This window comes from Sceloporus undulatus, chromosome 6 (genome assembly GCF_019175285.1).
Source record: "Sceloporus undulatus isolate JIND9_A2432 ecotype Alabama chromosome 6, SceUnd_v1.1, whole genome shotgun sequence".
Lineage (NCBI taxonomy): Eukaryota > Metazoa > Chordata > Lepidosauria > Squamata > Phrynosomatidae > Sceloporus > Sceloporus undulatus.
In genome coordinates this window covers 96361363-96387321 of record NC_056527.1, presented here as the reverse complement: position 1 = coordinate 96387321, position 25959 = coordinate 96361363, and the positions used below count along the sequence as shown (strand labels likewise).

The following is a 25959-nucleotide window of genomic DNA, read 5'->3' as shown; positions in this document are numbered from 1 at the left end:
AATGCAGTTACAGTATTTTAAACTGCTAGTTGGCAAGCCTTTATCTCCCCATTTTTAAAACCAGTGTAGCTTGTTATATGTGTTATTTTATTTTATGTGTCATTTTATTTTTTATTTCCTGGTCTTTGACTGTAATAAAATTATTGAATTGGATTTTACACTATGAATTTTAAACTGGTATATTTTAAGTTTTATGTTGAATGCTTTTCATGTGTCCTATGTTTATGTGTTTTAACTTAATGCATTAAAATGGTTTGATGTGTTTTCTTCTATGCTATATCCTACCTCGAACCTTGGTAGGTATGAAAACAATTTATTATTATCATTATCATTATTCACAGCCTTTTCAAAGATGCTTCCAAACATGCAATGCATGTAGATCACTGCTAAGCTGCAGCCTTCCTAGCTGCCCAGAGACTTAGAGGTGGACTGCTTCTGAATGGCCCAGTATGGCAAAGCTTAGGCATGTAGTGACAATAGAGGGGGCCTGGTTTCTCAAGAGGGTTAATGATGCCCCTTCCTTCTTCTTTCTCTCTACACAGCACTGTGGAAAACCTGCTGGATGACATAAAATCCTGCTGATACTTTTTAGTAGTGTGGAGTAAGCTTGTCAAAGTGTTTATTTGCTTCTTTTGTTGACCCCTCTAAAATCTGGTTGCAACAGTAAGATTTTTTTTTTTTTTTGCAAAGAAGATAACAGACACTTTTTTTTCCTTTTTGTGACATGAATGTAGCTGGGAATTGTAAACACGGAAGGAGGCTTTGTGGAAGGCGTCAACAAAAAGTTGGGCCTTTTTGGAGACTATGTGGATATCTTCAAAGGAATCCCTTTTGCAGCACCTACAAAGACCCTAGAAGACCCCCAGCCACATCCTGGCTGGCCAGGTAAAAGAGCTTTTATTTTCTCAGCAAAACAGAAGGTTTAGGGCATTGTTTGGGATAGTCCTGATTAATCTTCTGTGTTCCAACGTGTTCAGCTGCTTTTAAAATACAGTTGGCCCTTCTTATACACGGATTTTTAATACACAGATTCAAGCATCCTTGGTTTGAAAATGTTCAAAAAAAGTATAAATTTCAAATATCAAACCTTGATTTTCCATTTTTTATAAGGGACACCATTTTGCTATGTCTTTATATTTAATGGGACTTGAGCATCCACGGATTTTGTTATACACGGGGGATCTTGTAACCAAACCCCAGCATATAACAAGGGTCCACTGTATCCCACTTTCTTTCTCTTCCCACTGTCTTCTTCTGTCTTCAGCTTACTTCAGAATCCTCACAATAACCCTATGAGGTTGCCCTATTGTTGATGTTTACCCTGTTGCAGTGGGGTGAAGGTAAAATTGAGCAATAATGACTATAGCTCAGGGGCAGAATACAGTCAGACCTCCGTATCTGCGGGCTTGCCATCCGTGGATATGAGCATCCGTGGATGGCAAGCCCCATTGTCCCCAATGGCCACATGTGCTCACAGCTGCGCTAGCACATCAAGCCGTCATTAAGGTGAACATTCTGTCTTTCCATCCAAAAACAATCAACCAAACTAACAACCTCTTGTAAATACAATGTTTTTCAGATGTCCGGGTGATTCTGTTCTTAAATTATCCTTTACTCACTGATGAGGCAAAGTGTTAAGTTTTATTCCTTAACCTGTAAATGTGTGCTTCATGCATGCTATACTAGCATCTCCGTGAATATTTTATATGAATATGTATATGCACTTTTCTAAGGCTACATCTGCGCTGCAGAAATAATGTAGTTTGACATCACTTTAACTGCTATGGTTCAATGCTGTGGAATCTTGAGTATTGTAGTTTTGTGTGATATTTTGCCTTCTTTGTCAGACAGCTCTTGTGCCACAACAAAGTACGACGATCCTTTGTGTTACCCTCATGGTTTTATCTCTCAGGCACACTGCAGGCAAAGGAGTATAAGAAACGTTGCATGCAGTCCACTCTCAGGCAGACAGATGTTCGTGGTAGTGAGGATTGCCTTTACCTGAACATTTGGGTTCCCCAAGAGAAGAAATCTGGTAAGCCAAGATGAATGTAGGACAATATGGGGCTCACCTAGATTTAACCAGTAGCGCTTCTGTCTTGTGTTTGTGAATATAGTGTGTGCTACATGCTGAGGAGTGTAATGGTGTGTGCGTGCAAAATGAGGCCATGCCCCTTAAACAAAAATTCTGTCTCTGAATAAAAATTTCTTTCTGTCTCCCAGTTATTAGCACTTAATACGTCACATAAAACTGAGAAAGAGATTTTATGCATTCAAAAAAAAGAGACAAAGGCTGAGTTACCAAGAGAATGTGAACACAGCAAATGTAAGAGCTTTAGGCGCATATGATTTTCAGTATCTCACTATAATGCTTAACATTTGAGGACTGAAGGGAAAATTCATCAGGAGTGCAGAATTGTTATTTGGGTGAGCAATGTCCTCTTTTTGCTTCCCTGCCGTAGTTACAACCCTGGAGATACTACGATTCACACTCGTTCTCCTGGGCACTGGGATAGCTTCAGGTGTTCCCTATTCATACTCACATCTGCTGTGTTTTTCTTGGAGTTGCTGTCACCCTGTGAACATATAGGAGCTATCTCTCTCTGCGTGTGTGTGTGCATGTCACACTTGCCTGTGGAGAGACATCATCTTTTAAAAGAGAAGCCCAATCACCACCAAGACCGTCCATGAGTTCTGAAGTGAGAACAGACTGTAGTGACAGGGAGAGGATAAATGAGGGCATTGCACGCCCCAAATAAGAAATATACCCTCTATTGAAATTATCCTTTAGTACCCAGATTTATAGCATTGCAACCGAGCATTTAGAAATACAGTTTAGCAACACAAAGAAAAGGATATGGGTATACACTATGATTGTGGAGACCAGGGTTCAAATCTTTGCTTGGTCATGGAAACCCACTATATGACCCAGGGCAAGTCATACACTCTCCCTCTGAACCAATTTTGCAAAATAAAATAAAATGAAATGAAAAAACAACCCAAGATAGGGTCACATTAGTGACTCGGTAACTACTTGAAGGTACAAAACAACAACAATCCTGCAAGACACCAAGAGTAACACTTCAACACTGTACATGTACAAGGAAGCCTTTCCCGGCATGGATGCTCTATAGGCTGCTGGGCTCACATTTAGTACATTTACTGCTGTGTGTAAAAATTCTTTCTCAGTCAGTATTGTGTATTTGGTTTGCACACTATTGTATGCTAAACTGTGCTTTTTTGGAAGCTTCACAACAGACTTTCTATTTAAAACTAGCTGTACCTGGCCATGCGTTGCTCTGGCTCAATCTGGTTAAATGGAAAAGAAAGAAAAGAGAAAACACACGTTTCTAAAATATTTAATTTCACACTGCTTGTGGGCATAAAATAGTTTTTGTTGTTCCATTGCCTGTGTAGATATAGAGATTGTCTGTTTGCTGATTCTACAACATGCAACATGTAATTGCCCATGTGAGAAGCAATCCGTGTCTAGATGTAAACTACACAAGTCTAAAGATTAGCCCTGAGTTTTGTTGATGGTGATTGCAAACGCCAATTGAATTGGGAATTACAATCTCTTAAATTGAAATGGCATATCCGTTGGGGTGTGTTGCTGTTACATCCAACAGATGGTGCTGTTTTTTAAAAAAACATATTTTACCTGTCACAGGTATATAAAAGGTATATATTAGGTATATAAAAACATGCGTGTATTCGAATGGAACATTGTGTCAAAGTTTCAAAGCAATCAATGAAGAACTTTCAGAGATTTAAAATTTTGAACAAACGAACATTTACATTTTTATTTATATAGATGTATCAATTGGAGGTTATTTTTGTCAGGAGCTGTGCAAACTGTTTTAGTCTTGCCACATTCTACAGTGAAAAGGATTTTTTTCTGCGCTTGGTCTTTTGCATCTGTTTGCTTTCTTCCTCATACATCTACTTTCTCCACTCCAAACTCTATTCTGGTCCAGTCTCCACCAACTTGCCAGTGATGATCTGGATTTATGGAGGAGCTTTCCTCTGGGGAGGTGGCCAGGGTGCCAACTTCTTTGAGAACTACCTCTATGACGGAGAGGAGATCGCTACCCGTGGGAAGGTCATCGTGGTCACCTTTAACTATCGTGTTGGACCCCTGGGTTTCCTCAGTACGGGAGATGCCAGTCTTCCAGGTAAAAAGGTGCCCATTGAAGGGCTCCCTTCCTATGATCAGCATTAAAAATGTACTATACAAGGGTATCTGCATCCTCCTCAGACATGGAACTGGTTGTATTTATAATTTTGTAATCACAGTGCATGCAGCAGATAACTGCCCACCAGATCATGTAATAATAATCTATTTCAACCCAAGGGCTGTTCAAGTTGATGTAGAAATCACCTATCATTCCTTTGGAGGGTGGGGAAGAAGATTTATATCAAATTCCAGCACCAACATTTCAATCTATGCATGTGATATTATATACATATAATTATATTTGACCTTGTATTTCTGGTACTAAGCCTTCCAGATAAGAAGCCTCATAAACACAGAGGTGTACAATGATTTTGGTAATGCATAAATTCATTTTAATCAGTTTGTAAATCAAAAGGCAAATGTTTTAATCAACTACAGATTTAATCAACTACAGATTGATTAAATGGTCTGTTTAATCAACAGATTTATCTGTTTAATCAACAGATATTTTATCTGTTAGTAGTTAATATATAGTTAATTTATTAAGTTGTTAATTCACTATTCATTAACTACTAATACATAGATTAACTATTTATCTGTTAGCACTGTTAATCTACAGACAGCCTTGGGACTTGCTTGTCTTAAATCAATCTCTTTCTTTCCCCACCCCATCCCTTCTCAAGGCAATTATGGTCTTAAAGACCAGCACATGGCCATTGCTTGGGTCAAGAGAAACATCAAAAACTTTGGAGGAGACCCTGACAACATCACAATCTTTGGAGAGTCTGCTGGGGCTGTTAGTGTCTCCTTACAGGTATGTGGCATTTTGATGGTTCCTTGGTAGGTTTAAGTTGGGCATTAGTGATGAGGGAATAGCCTCCCTTCAGCCGATGTGTTTGATCCAGTTGTGGATCAAACAAGACATTTTAAAAATTATTGGTACACCCTCCAAAAAAATAAAAACAAAAAACAACCCTCCTCTACATCCAAAGTTCATGTTATTAAAATTAACTTTTCCATTTTCCCTGCTGTTAATAGTGGAGATAGACAAAATATTTGAAGAATGGTAAACACACACACATAGAGACCCATGTTTTTCAAAGTTGAGAAACCCTGACAAAATCCTGGATTGATGAGAATCTTCACATTTCAGGACTTACTTTGCACAATATTTGCAAGTGGTTATTTTGCACAGAAAACAGCATTTTTCTGTGCAGAAAACATCTTTTTCTTCACACAAAATAATATTCCTTTGTGGAAATATTATTTTCTCCACAGAAAATTATGCTTTCTACACAAAACAATCACATGTGAATTGGGTGGAGAATGCGCTCCAAATTGTATCTCAGGTCTGAAAATAGCATGGCTTTCAAAGACATTTTTGCAATGGGGAAAAACTTAAAATTACTTGTTGCTTCTTTCCAGAAGAAAATTAGTGAAGAATTATATCTCTTGTAGATAGTGGTACGAATATTTGAAGTAGATGGCTATATTTCAGGGGTGATTTATTTGCAGATTGTCTACACTGGCAGCAGGTTGGACTACATAGACCTTGGGATCCCTTCAAACTCTACGATCCTAAAATGTGATCATTGGTAGTTTTGTATGACTGAACAGTGGTGGTGTTTTGAAATACTGTAGTGCACATCATTTTGACTCATATGATATCTCTGTGCTGAAGAAAAGTCAGTACATTTATCCTCTTGTGTTTCCCCATGTTTCTTGCCCTCTAGATACTATCACCATACAACAAAGGATTGATCAAACGGGCTATCAGTCAGAGCGGAGTTAGTCTCTGCCCATGGGCAGTTCAGAAAGATCCTCTCTTCTGGGCTACCAAGGTAAAAAGAGTTATCATAGTTGGCAGCAACATTAGAATTATATGTCCATCTCTACTGTTGATGTTTTGTGCCTTCAAATTCCTGATTTCTGGTGACCCTAAGGCAAACATATCATGGGGGCTTCTTGTCAGAGCAAGTTTGCCATTCCTTTGGGGCTGATAGAGTGTGACTTCCATGGCCAAGCAGGGATCCCACCCTTGCTCTTCCAGAGTCCTAGTCCAACACTCAGACCACTGCACCACACAGGCTCTCACCTGTCTCTGTATCATCCCCTTTATTTGTGACATTTATCTTATGTCCAGTACCAAACACAAGAGAGAGGTCTCAATAAACCTGGAGACTCACAAGGTTTACAGAAAGCAAGCATGCAAGCAAGCAAACTAATTTCAGGAAAAACTCTAAGGAAGGAGGACAGCTAAATGATATGAAGTCTGGCCCTAGAGTCCCCAGTCACAAGCCTTCCATCAAATTCAGTTACACTAGTGACAAAACAAGCCAAAGCAGCCCTTTCAATGAGACCTCAGACTTACAGAATTCTGTGGAAGGATTCATGTCAGGCTCCTTTGCTATTGCCTTTATCCTTCTTTTGGATAAAGAATGTAAACATATTAATCTTTAAACCAAGTTTTTCCTTTCCATTGTCTCCCCACAGAGTGCTTTCCTATGAAATGTATCAGATTTCATATTTTTAATTGTTTTTATGATCTTGATTAGGGCCTGTCTTGAAAGACCTATGTTGAAAGATGGTGCTTGCTCAGAATTGGCACTTGCATTGTTGTCATTCTGGCACTGAGTTAAAACATGGCTATTTACAAAATCCTTTGGGACCTAGCTGCTTTTATACGAATCCACATGTATGCCTGATTTTGAATTGTTTTAAATTACTGTAACTGTATTTATTCTGTCTTCTTTTAACCTGTTCAACTGTTTACTATGTTTGCAGCTTTTAAAAAATCATTGATTTTTATTGTACCACCCTGAGATACTTAGATAGCGGGTTGGGACAGAAATATTTTCGTACATAAATAAAAAATTAAATACACAAATGGTGTCTTACAGGTAGCACAGAATGTGGGCTGCCCCACAGACAACACCACCACCATGGCAAACTGCCTGAAGGTCACTGATCCTGCAGCTCTGACCCTCGGCTACCACCTCGATGTCATCAACCTCCGCTGTAAGAAGGGCATTGAGTCGGGAGAGTAAATGGGTGTGGGGTGAGGTCACAGAGGCCCACAGATCCCCAAGGAAGAATGGCCACACGTGTCCCTGTTTTTATCTGCTAAATGTCAGGGGAAGGGATATGGTGTTGGCACATGATTCCCAGTCAAGGGCAGCTGTTTACAACACAAAGCTTGCATAGGACCTACAAGGAGGTGGTGAGTCTATTAATGGTTTCAGTTTCAAAGAAAGCAGAATCTTTTCCTATTCCATATTGGCTTTATAATTTAAGAACAAAAACAAAGCATAAGTGTCGAATCCAAAAGGGAGGAGTAACTAATAAAATAGAAGTAAGGATCAAAATTCAAAATGACCTTACTAGATTAGAAAGCTGGGCCAAAACTAACAAAATGAATTTCAACAGGGAGAAGTGTAAAGTACTACACTTAGGCAGAACAAGTGAAATGCATAGATATAGGATGGGGGGGGGGGAACACCTGGCTTAATGAGACAACATGTGAAAGGGAACTAGGAGTCCTAGTAGACCACAAGTTGAACATGAGTCAACAGTGTGATGTGGCAGCTAAAAAGGCCAATGCAGCTATAGAAGTATAGTGTCTAGATCAAGGGGGTTGGACTGGATGGCCCTTGTGGTCTCTTCCACCTCTACAATTCTGATTCTGTGCTTCTGAAGGGTGTTCGAGTCTATGACTCTTGGAAGGTCTGCTTCTAAGAGGAAGACAGGTCCCTCAAACATGCAATTTCAATGTGGTCATTTTATTTAGAAAGCTGTTTTATATACACTGTACATTGGCCTCTATATATCATGAGGACTAGGAAATTCACTGTTGTAGTTTGCCACTTCCCTCTCATAAGATGCTCTCTCATTCTTGCCCTAAATGCTCTGATGGTTTCCTCTCATCCCCTGCAGATCCCCTTGTCCATTATCTTGCTTTCTCCCCTGTGGTGGATGGTGATTTCCTCCCAGATGTGCCAGAGAATCTCTTTGCCAATGCTGCCGACATCGACTACATTGCTGGGGTGAATAATATGGATGCACACTTCTTTGCCTCCCTCGACATGCCTGCTCTTAACCGTCCGCTTGTGAAGATCACAGCGTAAGTAGGGGTGCCAGGATTGATGAAGTGTGGGAGGGGAGGAAGGAAGAGAAGGGATAGTGGTCTCAGCCCAAAATGGTATCTATGCTTTCCAGTCCTGCTTCCTCTGAGACTAGGGTTGAACATGCTTGTTTTTCATTTCTATTAAATGGCTAGTGTATCAGTTTACAAGGTTTGTGTTGATGGGGTTGTTTATAGCAGGGATGTATTGACTGTGAAAGCCAGTGTGGTGTAGTGGTTTGTGCATTGGACTACAACCCTGGAGACTAGGATTTGAATCCCTGCTTGACCATGGAAATTCATTGAGTAACCTTGGGCAAGTCACACTCCCTCAGCCACAGAGGAAGGCAAAGGCACACCCCCTCTGAACAAATCTTGCCAAGAAAACCCTCTGATACTTTCACCTTAGGGTTGTCATAAGTCAGAAACATGAAGACACACAACAACAAAGTGACAGTGAGGGCAAATGAGAGGGTCTAGGGACCAAGGCCAGGATTCTCTGAGGTCCACACCAGGCCTTTAAGGAGAATCTGGAAGGAACTAAGAGGTCACTTACAGTTTGAAAAGACTAGTTTGCAACATTGGGAATTTATGTCATCATAAATTGATTTAGGATTGCATTAAGGTGAATGGCAGCACTATTCAAAGTTTGTATCCTCAGGAGAGGATTGGAGGCTTAGCTATGCCACTGGGACCAGCAAGCAGAGCAGCAGTGTAGCCATTTCATAAAGGTCCCAATGCATAGTTGTCCTGCTGTGCCATTGTCTTGTTGCAGAACAGGTCCCATTGCACAGTAGCTCCAGTTGTGCAATGGGATATCTTGCCAGAGGCCCCCAATGCTCATTGTCTCAGGTCACTAGACGAATTATGTATTATGTCAGTGACTTAGCTAAGTCATTGTAAAGTTATGCATCGTATTTGCTGACAAAGGATTTCAGCCTGTCTTGAGGAAAAACATATTTTTCTGTTAGAGCCAGCAGTGTGGGGCAGATATTTTTTATAGAAAAAGGGTAGGAATCATGCAGCCTCAAGATGGTGTTGGATTACAACTCCCAACGACCCTCAATATCAGCATAGCCAACTGTGAGGATTTCTGGGATCTTCAGTCCAAACAGTAGCTATAAGATCAGACTTTACCCACCCCTGTCTACAGGACAATTGCTGCTGCCCATAATATACTGCTGCCTTAGCATTGCCATAAGTCAGAAGTGATTTGAAGGCACACAACAACAAAATAAGGTTCAATGGGTAACTCTGGGTTTTACTCATGATCTTTCAGATAACTCATCCTGTACGGTTATTGTGAATATAAGGAAGGTAGTGTGAGCGGAACTAGAAGCCCCTTGGACAAATAGGAGATTTAAAAAACAAAACCTGGGCTACATGATTTTGTATTTAACACCAGCAGAAACTGACACTAGAAAAAAACAACCTCATCTGATTTTTTTTTTTTTTGTTCTTTCTCTTTTATAGGGAAGAAGTATATAATATTGTTCGGGGGCTGACTCTGGTAAAGGGGGAAGAGGGAGCAAAACAGACCTTCTCCCTGTATACTCAGATGTGGACAGACAATGTGAACCAAGAAGTCATGAAAAGAACTGTGATCGATCTGGAGACAGACTACGTCTTTCTGATTCCCACCCAGCAGACCCTTGCTTTACATTCCCTACATGCCAAGTGAGTTTTTAGGGGAGAGATCAGGTACAAAGAGCTGTTCGTCCTCCATAAACTTGATCTTCCAGAGAGGATTGTGACAGATCAATTGCAGACTTATATACCCTAAAGTCATATAAGGTTCCTTTTAATGTTTTGTTCTAGGACAAGAATGTGCAAATGTGGCCAAGACATTTTTGGCCTGCAACTCCCATTAGTTCTCACAATCTACTGGGTGATTATGGGAGATGAAGGGCCAAATGATTCTTATGCCTCTTCTAGAAATTTCCCATCTTCAAATTTGTTGCATGGGTCACATAAAACATCCTTCTCCCATTCACATGGTGACCAGCCCAGATGATGCAGGGACCAAATGATGGTTTTGGTGTGAACTATCCAGATGATGTGAAGTTGAAGGTTTTCACAGCCGGCATCCATAGTTTCTTGTCGGTTTTTGGGGCTATGAGGCTGTGTTCTAGAAGAGTTTATTCCTGATGTTTCACCAGCAACTGTGGTGGAACATCAGAAATAAACTCTTCTAGAACACAGCCTAGCCCCAAAAAGCCCACAAAAGACTATCCATTTGACTGCTTTAGTACTAAACCCAAAGTATAAAACTTTTTTTAAAAATCATCTTTTGCTCAGGATACTCCCAAAAGTTCCAGAGCCCTCCATTTCAACACTAGGCAGGTGTTTACAACACACACTGCTGATGCCAGCCACTACCACTGGTGCAAGTTGCTCACTCTTAGGTCAGAAGGTACGCAGCCATGCGATTGATGCTAGGGGCCTTGTTCTGACCTCAGACTCACGCCGGTGGTGGTGGAGCTAGTTGACATAGTGAGACACACGTGCAAAAATCTGCCATGTGTTGCAATGGAGTGTCCAAGATAATGAGGGGACATCAGGATAGCTCTGGGACCAGAATACTCCAAGCTACTTGTAGCCTGTGCAGACCTGGCCTAAGTGCTGCTTCCAGACTTTTCCATCTATTCTTACTACTTGAAAAGTATGAAAACAACAGTGGGATGAGGGGAATAAGATGACAATTAAGTGTTTAGCTACTGGGGTGGGGAGAGAGAAACAAAATGAGGGCATTGCCCATTTCAAATGCTCCCCCCTGTGAAATTTTCCTTCAGTCCCAAACTTTCTAGCATTTCTTACAGAATGGGATGAAGAAGAGGAATTGAGGGTAGGGTGTCTGTGTGGAGTTCTTGGGAGTTCTGCTCACATATAATCTTTGTCTCTTCTGGGTCCAGGAGTGGCAAGACCTACAGCTATGTGTTCTCCCAGCCATCTCGACTGTTGGCCTACCCCAGCTGGGTCGGGGCAGACCATGCTGATGACATTCAGTACGTCTTTGGGAAACCTTTTGCCACACCCTTGGGATACCGGCCCCAGGACAGAACTGTTTCCAAGGCCATGATTGCTTACTGGACAAACTTTGCCCGGACAGGGTAAGAAGCCTTCTGGATACTTATGGCAGTTATCTGCTGGCAGTAACCCTTCTATTTTGTTTAGGACTTGGGATGCTTGTTCCAGTCCCTCCAATGCTTTTTCTACTTAGGGGAAAAATAGATTCAAGGTTATGAACAAATGGGAGACCCATTCACACTACAGAATTAGAGTGCTATTATTCCATTTTATTCCATTATTCCATGGTTCTTGCCTATGGAATCCTTGTATTTGCAGCTTTTGCTGTTGTTGTGTGCCTTCAAGTTATTTCCGACTTATGGTGACTCTAAGGTAACCCTATCACAGCATTTTCTTGGCAAGTTTCTTCAGAAGGGGTTTACCATTGCCATCTTCTGAGGCTGAAAGGGACATTTAGGATTCTCAGCCAGTGTGCTGCAGTCCCTCATCAAAGTACAAACCCCAGGATTACATAGGATAAAGTCATGGCAGTTAAAGTGAAATAATAGTGTTATCACTATGCAGTGTGAATGCGCCATGAGTATTTCCTTGTTCTGTCAAGAATTAACGTTGAAGGGCGAATCTCTCCCTTGTGTCATTGGCACTCACATTTGGAAGGGCTGGTTTAAGCAGAGTCAGCCCTGATTATTACTTGGAATACTGGGTGCTGTAGGCTGTATTTTCGAGGAAGGAACTGGCAAAACCATCTCTGAGTATTTTTTGCCAGGAGAATGCTATGAAATAAATGAGATTGCCATTATCGACAGGTGATTTGAGGGCACATACTTTACACAGCATAAATTCAGTATGTCAAGGCACTAGATCCCATCTGATCTTGGAATGTAGGTCAGGCCTAGTTAGTACTTGGATTGGAGACCACCAGGGAATTCCAGACCAGATACTGTGAGCTATATCCAGAAGAAGGCAATGGCAAACCTCCCTTGAGCAACTCTATCATAGGATTACTGTAAATCAGAGTTGATTTGAAGGCACAGAACAACAAACAGCTCTCCCCAGTGTGTCTTTTCATCACCACCATGTTCTCTCAGTAGGATGCTGTGACATGAGCCATGAGGGAAAGATCTGTTGCCCTGTTTGAGTAGCACTTACATTAATTGAGAGCTGCAGGGGCTCACATCTACATTTGCAGTGGAAGCCCTTTTCCCTCCACTCTGATGTCTGTTTGGGGAGATTGCTGTGGTGAGAAAACAGAGACTTCTCTGTACCTTCTGAAGGCTGTTCTTACTGAGAAGAACATCTTGGAAGAAAAACGAGACCCCTCAGATGTGGTACTCAAAATCTCTGAAGCGGGAGGGAAGCTGCAAATAGCAATTTAATTCAGCTCCCTAAATCAAAGGGTGAGAGAACATTTCCCCCAATGATAAGCTATCTAGCCTCCTCTGAGAGACCTCCACCAAGGAGTTGGTTTCCCCAGGTAAAGGATTCTACTGTGAAAGTGCTCTTGCTATCAGTATGTCCAGCCCAATAAAACAGATAAACAAATAACCAACTTTCTGTAACTTCACTTTTTAGACCTACGACCTTATCGCAGCCTAACGGGACGCAGCATGGAGGCAGGGATTATCACATTGTAAATTGCCGCCAAACCACCAGGCACCAGCATCCCGTGTCCCAGCCATACTTCTCCATCCCGTTTTAAAATCTGGGGAGCTTTCATTTTCAAAAAGGGGCTGGTGGGGCATGACTGGAACATGGAATGCTGGAGCCCGGCATTTTGACGGCAATTTACAATGCGATAACCCCGCTTCCATGCTGTGTCCCGGCTGCAGCCTGTTAGGCTGCTGCCAAGTTAAAAGGTATTGTGATAAGGTCACTGGTCCTGCCTTTGGAGGTATAAATATTTCCCCCCCTCTTGTATGTGACAGGCCTGTTAAGAGAACTATTATGTCTCCTCCTGTGCTCATATCACTTTTTTATCCAGGCTTCTTGTTATGTGCCTTTAAGTCATTTCCAACTTATGGTGACCCTAAGGTGAACCATGGGGTTTTCTTGGCAACATTTGTTTAGAGGAGGTTGTCATTCCTTTCCCCTGAGGTTGAGAGCCTGTGAACTGCCCAAGGATTTCATGGCTTAGTTGGGAATCAAACAGCTGAAAACATGCAAAAAGAGCCACAGTCCAACATTAAAACCAGTATGCCATTCTGGCTGTCCTGGCCTAATTGCACCAGATTCTTTTCACCTTCCTTCTTTAGATTTACTTTCCATTATCAGCAGCAGAGCTTCACCCCCTGAACCTTTTCTGGTTTATATTTTCAGTGTTGTCTGAGGACATAGACAAGCATGAACTGATATTGAGTGTATATGCTTTTCTTCCTCTCCTAGTGACCCAAACAAAGGGGAATCATCAGTACCAATTGGCTGGGTTGCCTATGATACTCAGCAGGGCTACTACCTGGAGATCAACAAGGACATCAACTATGATTCAGTAAAACACGGCCTGCGCAGTCAATTCGTTCAGTTCTGGAGCACGTCTTACCTCAAGCTTCCAGATGTCGTCGTTACCATGGACCTAAAGTAGAAACAGTGTCCAGAAGTCAGACACTGAATAAACTGAAGTTGACTCTTGCATGTATACCGATACTGGTGGTTGTCTGTTTGTCCTCTTTTGCTTTTCTTGCATTAGCTTTTCACTTCAAACTTCTGGCAAGAGCACTCGTTTGCCATACAATGGCAATGCAAGGGTGCCCTCTGTCATGCTGTCTCCTCTCCCTTCTTTCTTATCACATGAGCCCTGTTCTCATCACAATCACCTTATCAATGAAATTGGAATTATACCAGTATTATAGCCATCACTGCATATCTTTGCAATTGTGCAACTGCCACCATTGTGCTTTCTTCCAGACGAGGGGGAAGGGAGACTGGGAGAGAAGAGGAGACGCTGGCACCACATGATTGCCAATAAATAAATAAATAAATAAAAATATTGCAACTGTCCCAGCAGCAACATTTTGCACCTGAGAACTAGTGTGATTGTGAGCTCACTGATGGGTTTCTCTTATCAGTGAAAAGGGGATGCCCTAACTATGCTTTGAGTACATAGCAGCTATGGGTCAGAAGCGATGTTGCGCAATGAGTATCGTCAAAGCTGCATTTTTCTTGGTCTAATCTTGGTTTAAAAGCTGTGTGTAGTAATCTCCCATGAATGACCTCCATACTAAATGTACTACATATGGGATGCTTATCCAACCATACAAACCAATATCAATACATTGTTATTTTAATTAAAAGGATAATCACATTGTTATATACTATGGATGCAGACAGTGCAGCCAACAGGCTGTATGCAGCACCCCTGGCTATTGCACACTCCCTCAACGTTTCATAGAATTGAGACATGTGTAGCCAAAGCAACATTGGAGTGTGGTCAAGTTATTAATGAAGAAGGAGACACACGTTAGGAGAGGCTGCCACAGTTTGCTTTTACTCGAGTCTACTGGGAAATGCAAAATTCCACTCTCTACTCTTTCACCTGCTGAGTGCAAGCGACCTTTGCACTGGAATTTGGTTTGCAAAAAGTGAAGTAAGAGGAGGACAAAGCTGGGAGGAGGAGAGAGAAATTAGGACATTTTAAAAGCAGTTGAAAAAGTGGAATGACAGAAAATTAATTGGGACTGTTCCTGCTGAATCAGGAAGGTTGGAGGATGTGACTGATGTCACTTCACTGCTGCTTCCAGGAACCAGTTGCAATTTTCACAGTTTGGGGAAATGATACAAGAAGGGCCCAGCTGCCATATTTTTGGTGCTCTAAATGGATTTTTAGTGTGTATTGTGGCTTATTACAATTTCCTTGGACACCCCAATCCAAGGAAGCGGTCTCTGTCCTAAACCTGTGTCTGATGGACTGGATGAAGGCAAACAAATTGTAACTTAATTCAAGCATTACAGAAGTCCTTCTGGTCAGTTAAAAGATAGACCAAGGAACAGGAATTCAGCCTGTATTAGATGGAGTTACACTCCCCCTGAAGATACAAGTTTGCAGTTAATTCTCGGACTCAGCTTTGAACCTAGAAGCCCAGGTTGCTCCAGTGGCCAGGAGTACTCTTGCACATTTAAAGCTTTTGTGCTAACTGTGCCAGTTCCCTGAGATGCCAAATCTGGTACTGGAGATATATGGTTTAGTGACATCCTCTTTGGACTACTGTAATGTGCCATTGCATCGTCATAAATCTGAAATGACTTGAAGGCGCACAACAGATGCAACATACTCTACTTGTGGCTGCTTTTGAAGACTGTTCTGAAACTTCAACTAATACAAAGAGCTGCAGCCAGAGTTACAGGCACCATGCTGCTCCACAGTTAAAACATCTACACTGACTTATGGAGTTTGTTTCCAAGCACAGTTGCTGGCTGTGACACATAAAGCCCTATATGGCTCAGATCTAGGGTCTCTGGCAGACTGTATCTCCTTATATGAGCCTGCCTGGCTCCTTTGATCATTAGGAGGACCCTTCTTGCAGTCCTACCACTGTCAGAAACACATTTGGTGGGGACATGGAAAAGGTCTCTCTTTATGGCTGCACTGAGACCCTGGAACTCCCTTCCCAGGGAGGCCAGAATGGCTCTTTCCCAGTTGCCCTTTTGTCAGCATGTAAAGTACTTTTTATTCCACCAGCCTTTTAAAACAGATGTTTTTAAATGAGCAGGCTATAGGTTCTGTATTGTTTAAAACTGAACTGTTTATAAATTGAATTTTTATATGTTACATTGCATTTTATCTTTTTAAGTATAGGTTACAATTGCTGTAATTACTGTGAATACTTTAATTCTCTTTTAATGTTTACTTTTTGCATATTTTCAGCTGTTTGTTGCTGTGTGCCTCCAAGTCATTTTGGACTTAAGGGTTTTCTTGGCAGGTTTCTTCAGAGGGGTTTTGCCATTGCCATCCTCAGGAGCTGAGAATGGGTGACTTGCCCAAGGCCACCCAGTGGGTTTTTATGCTCTAGCAGGGAATCCAATCCTGATTTACAGAGGCATAGTTGAATGCTGAAACCACCGCATTGTGCTGGCACTATTGTTCTTTCTTGAATTGTAAGCTGCCTTGAGTCACAAATTTGGTAGAAAGGTAGATGATGATGATACCCCTCCTATTAGTTACACCTTTCCTTTTCTGCCCCTTCTTAACCCTTTGCCATCAGATCCAGGATGGGAAGAGAGGACTTCCACATTCAGTGATCTTGAGATGCTGAGAAAGAGAAAGAGGGAAAGTGAGACATGGCTTCCAGAGGCAGGGCCTGGTATTGCATAACCTTAGGCCTCCACCCTCCCTTCTGTTTTGGCATTGAGCCTGACCATTGCTGAATGAAGCAGAAAGGAATTTCATTCACAAAATGGAGGCACAGGAACTAACTCCGTAGGTAGCGCAGAAGGAACAGAGGGAGGGTTCCAGGTTATAGAGCTTCCACTCTCTTCTCATAGGACAATTGACATCAGCACACGCAGGTTGGTAACCAGAGAGCCAAGCTTTGGCTCACAGCCCAGAGACATACTCTGCAGGAACCCTTAGAGAGGCTGCACGCAGGCTGCAAACAACATCATTCCCATCTAGGTTTGCCATATTCCAGTCCCTCATATCCAGGCATCTAATTTACTTATTAAGAAAATGGTCATCATTATGCATATTATTAATTAGTCTCCTGATTATGCAAGTTCTATACATCATCAATCATTGCACTTTTTCTACCATTATGTTTCAACCTCAGTACCAGTAACAAGCTAACAACTCCTTTTATTTTTTATTTTCTAATGTCTTATTTATTTATTAAATTATAAATTATTATTATATTATTATTGTAATTATTATAAATAATTATCTATTATCTCCTAATGTCTGCCTAATTCCCCAAATGTCTGGCCAAAACTCACTAAATCCCCCCCATATCTCACCAAATACTTATTTCAACTCTCAAAATTACCATTAAAACCAATCACCAAAATCCCACCAAAGGCTCTGAAAAGTCCCCGTTTTCGTGTGAAAGTCACCACATTGGCAACACTATCAATGCCTTCCCTTAAACTGCAAATCCCAGAATGCAACAGGAGGCAGTCAAAGTGGGACAGCAGCACTATAAGAATCTCCTCAGAAGCTGGGAATTAAGGAGAAGTGCGACAAGTAAAGCGGAACCTTGCATTGGCTGGAGTCTGTTTCTACCCGGAGTCTTTTCGGAGGAGGACCTCAAGGGGGAGTGACGCGGCGAAGGACTCCTGGCGTCTCTAATGGGGGATAGTGGGCCATGCCCTTACTTCCGCCCTAAAAGAAAATGGCGGCGGGCAGCACGGGTTCCGGGCGGCAGCGGCGGCGCGGTGCGCTGCGGCTGTTGATGCGGGTCGGGTCGGTGCTGCTCACCCGCTTCCCTTTCTGGCACTGCCTCAGCAGCCTCCTCCTCAACGCAGAGCGCGCCGAGGCCCGGAGGTGAGAGGGAGCAGAGCCTGCGATGGTGGCGGAGGGCGCCTCTGAGCATGTGCAGAAAGCTTCTCCCCAAACACTCCCACTCTGGTTCTTTTCAGGGGAAAGGAGCCAGTGTAGGGGAGTGGTTGGACTATGGGACTACTACGACGCCACACTGCGGAAATAATCTGGTTTGACACCGCTTTGACTGCCCTGGCTCAATGCTAGGGGATTCTGGGAACTGTAGTTTTGTGAGATACGTAGCCTCCTCTGCCAGAGAGCTCTAAGGCCACAATAAACTACAGTTCCCTGGATTCACTAGCACTGAGCCAGGGGCAGTTAAAGCGGTCTCAAAACGGATTATTTTCTGCAGTGTGTTTTGGGCTTGCATTCTTATATGCCACTTTTTCTGGTCTGGCCTCCTCCTGTTGCATTCTGGGGTTTGTAGTTCAGTGAGGCCTAAGAGCTCTCTGGCTGAGAATTCTGAATGCGCCTCTCTAAACTGCAAATCCCAGGATGACTGCAGGTGTTTTGTGTTACAACTCCCATCATGCCTGGCCTTTGGTCATGTTGGGTAGAGTTTTATGGTAGCTGAAAGGGAAAATGTCTGGAGCACCAAATGTTTTCCTCCTCTGCTCTGTGACTGTTTTCCCTTTCTGTGGTTTGATATTGGGTCTCCGGTGCTTTTAAAACGTTGAATTTGGAACTCAAGACAATACTTTTTCATCCCCTACAATTAAGAGTCCATACAGAAAGGCCAAAATAAAGCTACTTTGGAAATGTGCTGTTTAAATGATGCATGTGTCCTAAGAGACCAGAAGCCGTGCCAAAGCATCATTTAAACAGCATGCCTCCAAAGTGACCCGAAGCAGCTTTATTTTGGCCTTTCTGTAGGGGCCCTAACTCTGTATCCAGGCAGGATGACAGATTTTGAGAAGCAGGCGGAATAAAAAATGCAACACACGCCAAAAAAGCAAGCCCATCTCTTTTTATGCTGTGATCATTTTTCTGAGTATCCTTGTAGATTAACTTTTTGCATTTATTCCATTGCCCAGGAAACCAGATATCCAGGTCCCATTTCTCTACTTTGACATGGGTGCTGCAGTTCTGTGTGCCAGTTTCATGTCCTTTGGGGTGAAACGACGGTGGTTTGCCCTGGGGGCTGCCTTACAGTTGGCCATCAGCACATATGCGGCTTATATTGGAGGCTACGCTCACTACGGAGATTGGCTGAAGGTGAGAACATGCTGGCCTTACTGGTCCTCAAAGCCTGTCATAGGCCTGTACTAGAAAGGGAAGGAGTTGTAGCAGCGTGGCAGAACATACATGCCAAATGCCCCAGGTTTCATCCCCAGCATTTCAATTGTTTTAAAAAAGGAACTGGGAGCAGTTGATGGGAAAGACTTCTGCTTGAGACTGAACAGTTGCTGGCTGTCTGAGTAGGACTTCAGGCTTGTGGGATACCCTTTTCGTAACTAGAACATTTATATGCCCCAATGGCACAAAGTCTTAAAGCTCACAGTAAAAGAATTCTGATCACAGGAAATTGTCTTGAGTATTGGAACTGAATTCAATACATTCCTTCTACATGTAAATCTATGTCTGATATCCCCAAGCTCTGTTCATTTCAGCAATATAATCTAAAGCAGGAATTGGTTGGGTGTGAGTGTTGTCTGACTGCTGCTGCTGCTAAATGAAAGCCAAAAAATTCTTGCCAGTCAGATACTACTAATCCAGGTGATAGAGCCTTTCTTTGTCCTGGAGCACATCCCTGACCTCTCTCTAGATACCTTGATTTTACTAGTAGTCACATTTGCATCCTAGGTTCTGACTCGGTTTAACCTGACCCATTCTGGTAGTTGATCATGTCCAGACATACAGATCTGTTTCCTCAATAAGTTAAGACCTCCATTAACCTTGTGCTGCCTGTTCTAGCCTCACAGCACTACTTTCCTATTCCACATGTTAAGGTTAATTCAAGAAGTCTCCTGTCCCCATTGTGTCCAAATCATGGTTTAACATCTTGACCTATTCTGAATTTGGTGATCATAGTTTTACAATTCAGAGGTAATGGGAAACGATGGTTGATGGAAAACAGCAATTAATGAAAGAGTTCTTAGACTAATCTAAGTGCTGGGGAGAAAAGGAACAGTGTACAAATGGAGTGTTTGCACATAAGGCTTGTGCCAAATAAGTTGTGTTTTGTATGCCTGAACTGTGCCACTAGCTTTCATGTATTAAAAGCAGTGACAAAGTAGAATAGAGAAATGTTCTTTCTTCTTAGCAGCGATGTTGGTGTGAAAAATGAAGAATTGGTCACTGGAGAACATGGATGGGCTAGAAGCCAAGACTTTAATTGCATTTGCTAATCTGAATTGGAATAGATCCACTGAATCAATTTCATGTAAATCTTATTGGTTCAATGCATTCACACCACCTAGGAATTTAGATCCCAATGTTAACCATCCATATAATGCAAAATACCAGCTTTCCTGGGTTTAATGTATTCAATACAATTTGTTTACTTCTCATTATTTTTTTCTTTCTGTTTTGTGGCCCCCATACAGGTTAGGATGTATTCACGAACAATAGCCATAATTGGTGGTCTCTTGGTCTTGGCAAGTGGTGCTGGAGAGATCTACCGCCAGAAACCCCGAAACAGATCACTACAGTCCACTGGGCAGGTTTTCATTGGCATCTACCTCATTTGTGTGGTACGTTCTGTTAAGATTCCCAAATGGTCCTTGTTGTATTTCCACCAACAAGGCTGGCTGCTACTGGAGCTTTAACAAAACAGCACTGAGTCTGGTTGTGGGTATGCTGGTTTGATTGGAAGACCAGAAATCAACTGGATGAAACTCTCAAAGAAACATGCAAAGAAAATACACTGGTTCAAGGAAGAGGAGCCTGTGGCCCTCTGGATATTTTGGATTTCATCTTCCAGAAGTCCTAGCCAGGATAGTATTGGATGATGGGAATTGCAGTATGAAACATCAAGAAGGGCAAGGTTTTCTCTCCCCTTTGTATAATTTAAAACAGATTATTTTGTTCATCTATTGGGGTTCTGTGCCCTCTTCCTGGTCTTCAAGTTTACACGATTACTCATGAATGTACAGTTGGCCCTCCATATTCGCAGTCTTGAGATTTGCGGTTTTGATTATTCGCGATCTCATTGTGAGCCCCACCCACCTCCTTCCTTTTTTGGGACAGCTGTTCTCCCAGCTAGCGCGGCCTTGCTTCTGCTGAGGCAAGGGCTCGCCGGCATGAAAAAGGCCGTGCTGGCAGAGGCCTTGCCTCCATAAGGAAGGGAGGGAGGGAGGGAGGGGGAATACTCAAAGTTCCCATTGTCCCCAATGGGAGCACACCATTGGGGACAATGGAAACTTGAATATTCGCGAAATTTCAAATTTGCGGGGGTCCCCAGAACGGAAACCCCACAAATTCGGAGAGATGACTGTACTAATTGCAGACAGCTTCTTTTGCCATTGTATTTGCTTCTCTTCGATACCAGTAAGTTGTCCAGTTATAAAGAGCTTAGCTGTAGAGCAAAGGAACATCCCAGGTTTAGCAGCAGCATTCATTTTCTCCCTTTCTCCCCCTACTGTGTTGAGCAGAAGTCTTCACTTAACACTTCTTGATCCGAACAGGTTGTGGTACCTTCACTGGGATGACTTGGCTTTTAAAAATAAAGCTTGGCGCCAGTATCTGTATTCATTTGGTACTGGCTGGTCAGCTTGCTAGACCCTGTGATAGGACTGTCTTATGGTCTCCATAATTCAGAAATGACTTTAAAGCATGGGAGAACAACAACTTGGCTCTTCACTTACTGTGGCAGAAGGATCTTTTAATGCATTGTGTAGTCCTGTCTTTTTACTGTGTTTTAAACAATTGTAATTTAGTGGTTTTAATAGTACTGTTGATTTAATGCCCTTTTTAAAAGCCTTCTGTTTCAAACATGTATTAGCTGTAGTTTGTTTTTTAAATTTGATGTGAGTCATCTTGTGTTCCATACTGGGAGAAATGTGGGAAATCAGTGGAATAAGCTCCACTCTTTTGCATCTACCTTTTCATGTGTCTTCCTTTCTTTTCAGGCCTACTCTCTTCAGCACAGCAAGGAAGACCGCCAGGCCTATCTCAGCGGCATCCCTGGTGGGGAAATTGCCTTGCAGCTTCTCTTTGTGCTTTATGGTGTCCTTGCGCTCTCTTTCCTCTCTGGCTACTACATCACCACAGCTGCCCAGATCCTGTCAGTCATTCTCCCTCTTGTCATTCTCTTCATCGACGGCAACTTGGGTTATTGGCATGATTCCCGACGAGTGGAATTCTGGAACCAAATGAAGCTGATTGGACAGAACGTTGGGATCTTTGGGGCCTCCATAATTTTGGCCACAGATGGTTGAGAATAGAAACTGTGAGACTTGATTGATTTAGGGTTTTGGAAGAAGAGAATTTCAGGGAAGGAACTTGGATATATATATTTTTAAATGGCTTATTTATTTTTTCCTGGGGTTTTTTTTTTACCACTTAAAAATTCTTAGTCACTTCCCATTGGCAGCTAAATGAACTAGTGGGTTTCTTCAAAAACCTGTGTAACTCCAATATACTCATTCTCTCTTGCTCTCTTTTTTGTTTTTAAATTATCACAGGCAGTTCTGCCAGCCTCCTGCTTCTCAGCCACGTAGAGAGCAAATTGTTTAAAGGACTAGATTACATTGATAAAGGTTTAGGGCTTTGGCCTCCTGCAGATGGGAAAAAGTGAATGTATGCTTCCCATCCATTCATTATATAAAAGATCACTGGACAAAAGTAACTGGCACTGCTGTTACCTAGTGTGCTGCTGTGGTAAAACCACCAATGTAGGTTAGATAGCCAAAGACACAGAGGTCTGACTAGAGATGTAAAATTTACAATTATGAAGCCATGGGAAAAGATGTGGTTTTTGGCGGGGAAAAAATGGAGATTTTTGGGAAAATGTAAAAATTGCAATATTAACATCCCCTTTGCAGATTGAAAGTAATTTTTCCTGCTTGGAACATAAAATTCTTTATATATGACTTTGGCATAACATTGTCATGCTTCATGTATAATAAAACACTGAACTTTTTTTTTAAAAAAATACTTTTTACTACAAATGGAACTATAACTTCTTGAACTGCAAGGAACAGCTGAACTATACAGAAACACTTTGGTTTTTTCAAGTTTGAGGAGCAGTTCCTCCCCCCAAAAATTCAGTGCCCACCCAAACCCCAAACAAATCAGAAAAAAGCATCAACATTGATAAAATAGAGAAAATTACTTTGTTTCCACTAGTTTATGATAGTATCAAACAGACATAATGCACTATTTCCATAAAAAAGATAGAGAGAAAAAGAAACCAGGAATTGTAATACTATTGTACATAGTCTTACATAAAAGTCTTCTTCCCAAGTGGTTTTTAGAAATGATTTTGGGAACAGTTTGTCTTAACCATTTTATTTATTACTCTGAAAGAAGTATTGAATTTTTTTACAATCTTCTTGGGCATTCCATCTCAGACCTCAGAACAGTATCCTTGAACAAAAACTACAAAGGAAGATTGGAAAGAGAAATAGCAGAATTGGAATACTGTATAACAACAAGCTCCATCAACAGAGTGTGAGCAGAGAAAATGGTTTCCGGGCACATTACACACATTAGTTAACCCCCAGCCTCATGAGGGCTCTTTTGGCCAGTTTATCACATATCTTTTCTGGTTCCCAGCCAGCAGCATATTACACTCATCTCCATAGCCACAAGTTTTGCAGTTCTGTTGCTGTTTTCACACACAGCCTGCTAATATAGATCTGTTCCTGGACCTTCCACTCCATGCATCTGAGGAAGTAGACTCAAGTGTATGAAAGCTCTTGCTACCAGCTTTTTTCTTTCAGTTAAACTCAAAGGTGCTATAAGATCCCTTTGCATACTTTATATGTGAAGGACCAAGATCTTTGTATCCACAGATTCAACCATCCACAGCTTGAAAATATTTCCCTCTACCAAATTCAAGAAGCAAATCTTGATTTTGCCATTTTATATCAGGGACACAATTTTACTACCCTACTGCATACAATAAGGCTTGAGCATCCACTGATTTGGGTATCTAGTGTCCTGGAACCAAATCCCAGCACATTCCAAGAGCCCACTGTATATGGCAAATAATTTGTCCTTGTGATGGGGCTTTACAGCTAGAGATGCTTGAGATAACAACAGAGAAATAGCCTTCAAGGCATTTTTCCATCTACAGCCCATTCATGGACTCTGTCAGGCAGAGAACTCATATTTCCAATTTGTTTTTCTGCAAAACCATTTCCTTTCATGTTGGTAAAATAATTCTTGGTGCATTATTATTTCTTAGCTCAAATTTCAGTCATCCCTCCATATCCACAGATTCTGCATCCATGGATTCAACCACCCATGGCTTGAAAATAAAATTCAAAAAGCAAATCTTGGGTCAGAGGTTTCCCAGCAGACAGTGAGCACTAATCAAGCAGACATTAATCCTCTTGTGCAGACCCTCACACCCTAAGGACTCATTAGCAACAAACAGCATACATGCAAATCACTCTTGCCTTTCTAGGTCACACAATATATATAGCCGAGTCCTTTCCAGGCAGACATTCTCTGAAGATGCCAGCCACAGATGCTGGTGAAAGGTCAGGAAGAAATTCTGCTAGAACATGGCCACATAGCCTGAAACCCCCCCCCCCCAAAAAAAAACCACCAACTATGTAGTTGATGATGCTCTGAATGGGTTGACACAGGGACCTGTTTTGCAGCAATCTGCTGCCTTCTGTATTTTTCATTTGGGGAAAAATACGTTAATGTGTTGTTACTGGCTTTTCTTTTTCACCATGGCTTAACGCATTCATAGAAGAACGGCCCAGTGGCATCACTTCAGATGTGCCATCTAAAGCCAGCAATGCATTCCTGTCTGCTTTATGCTGCTAAGCATGGCCCTTGGAGTGCAATGCGGTGGCCGAGAATTGACACCAGGTGGCTCCCTCCTCTCATCTTTAGCTGTTTTTCAAACTCAATTTATGTCTAGATAATGAGAAAATTGAAATAGTTAAAGAATTCCCATATCTAGGATCAAACATTGACCAGAATGCAGACTGCAATTAAGAAATAAGAAGAAGACTAGGAATGGGAAGGACAGCTATGAAAGAACTTGAAAAAATATGGAAGAGCAAATACATACAAATGAGCACAAAAGTCAGGATTATTCAGGTCATTGTATTCCCAATTGCAATGTATGGATGTGAGAGCTGGACAGTGAAGGAAGCAGACACAAAGAAAATAAACTCATTTGAGATGTGGTGCCAGAGAAGAGTAGAATCCAAATTCTACTTAAGTGCTGTGTAAGGGGACGGTCCTTATTTTGTATAAGTGCAAATACGTGTTTGTCTTTAACATGCTCCAAAATATTAAGCATTATCAGAGCATGCCTAAGAGAGAATCATATTCCAGATAGTTGGTGCTGGTGCCACATCAAATGTCTTGCTTCAAACCAATGTGGAACAGACTTCAGGTAAGTGTGGCACCACTAGGTGGATCTCTTCAGACTTTCTCAAAAACCAATGAGTCTATAAAGAAGAAGGTGGTTGTCATAACTAGAACTTGAATTATAACTTCATGCATTGGTCTTGAAGCAGAGGCTGGAGACGTAGGGGACAGAAGCTGAACAGGCACCAGTTCTAGATTTTCTGCATCTGATGGGTTAGATGAAATTGCCAATGAGGACCACTCCACCACTATGCTTCTATGACTGATGTGTGACAAGGAGGGATACCCCTAGCATTCACTGAAAACCTGCAAAGCCACTTTTGAAGATCCAGAGGAAAAGGGCTGCTTCCTTGTAACAGTTATGTATTTGCCTGCTAAAGGAGGAAGCATACAACTTAGGGAAAACTCCTTTTTGAACTACACGTCTCAGAATTCCTTAGCTGGCAAAGTGAGCGGCCCTGCTGCCTTGGGTTTCTGGGAGCTGTAATCCAAAAACAACTTCTCCAAGTGCTGTGGCCAGCATTTCCATGTTGACTTGACAGGAGGTAAGGTTCTCCAATGCCCCTGCCATAGCTAGGAAGGAAACCTGCTTGCTCTGTGCCTTGAAGTCATTTCTGGCTCATGGTGACTTTAAGGTATCGTTTCACAGGGTTTTCTTGGCAAGATTTA

The 25959-nt window shown here is 41.9% G+C and overlaps 2 protein-coding genes across 2 annotated transcripts; both read left to right on the top strand.

The window, feature by feature from the left end:
- The first annotated feature begins 794 nt into the window (after positions 1-794).
- CEL (carboxyl ester lipase) lies at positions 795-13939 on the top strand. Its single transcript, XM_042475945.1, has 10 exons — positions 795-885; positions 1913-2035; positions 3978-4175; positions 4861-4991; positions 5911-6018; positions 7078-7195; positions 8111-8297; positions 9771-9974; positions 11210-11407; positions 13707-13939. Exons 2-10 carry the CDS (start codon positions 1948-1950, stop codon positions 13900-13902), a joined length of 1428 nt encoding a protein of 475 aa, XP_042331879.1. The 5' UTR covers positions 795-885; positions 1913-1947; the 3' UTR covers positions 13903-13939.
- Positions 13940-17623: 3684 nt separating this feature from the next.
- On the top strand, positions 17624-22876 carry TMEM101 (transmembrane protein 101). The gene is made up of 4 exons (XM_042471065.1): positions 17624-17793; positions 18825-19005; positions 20337-20483; positions 21861-22876. The coding sequence occupies exons 1-4, from the start codon at positions 17642-17644 to the stop codon at positions 22167-22169; spliced, it is 789 nt and encodes a 262-aa protein (XP_042326999.1). The 5' UTR covers positions 17624-17641; the 3' UTR covers positions 22170-22876.
- Positions 22877-25959: the final 3083 nt, after the last annotated feature.

Bases quoted from the DNA above. Each gene is read 5' to 3' on its own strand.
- CEL (XM_042475945.1), top strand. From the start codon at position 1,948: ATGCAGTCCACTCTCAGGCAGACAGATGTTCGTGGTAGTGAGGATTGC. The intron at 8,298-9,770 runs GTAAGTAGGGGT...TCTCTTTTATAG, and splicing joins CCGCTTGTGAAGATCACAGC to GGAAGAAGTATATAATATTG. The intron at 11,408-13,706 runs GTAAGAAGCCTT...TTCCTCTCCTAG, and splicing joins ACAAACTTTGCCCGGACAGG to TGACCCAAACAAAGGGGAAT.
- TMEM101 (XM_042471065.1), top strand. From the start codon at position 17,642: ATGGCGGCGGGCAGCACGGGTTCCGGGCGGCAGCGGCGGCGCGGTGCG. The intron at 19,006-20,336 runs GTGAGAACATGC...GCCCCCATACAG, and splicing joins ACTACGGAGATTGGCTGAAG to GTTAGGATGTATTCACGAAC. The intron at 20,484-21,860 runs GTACGTTCTGTT...CTTTCTTTTCAG, and splicing joins GCATCTACCTCATTTGTGTG to GCCTACTCTCTTCAGCACAG.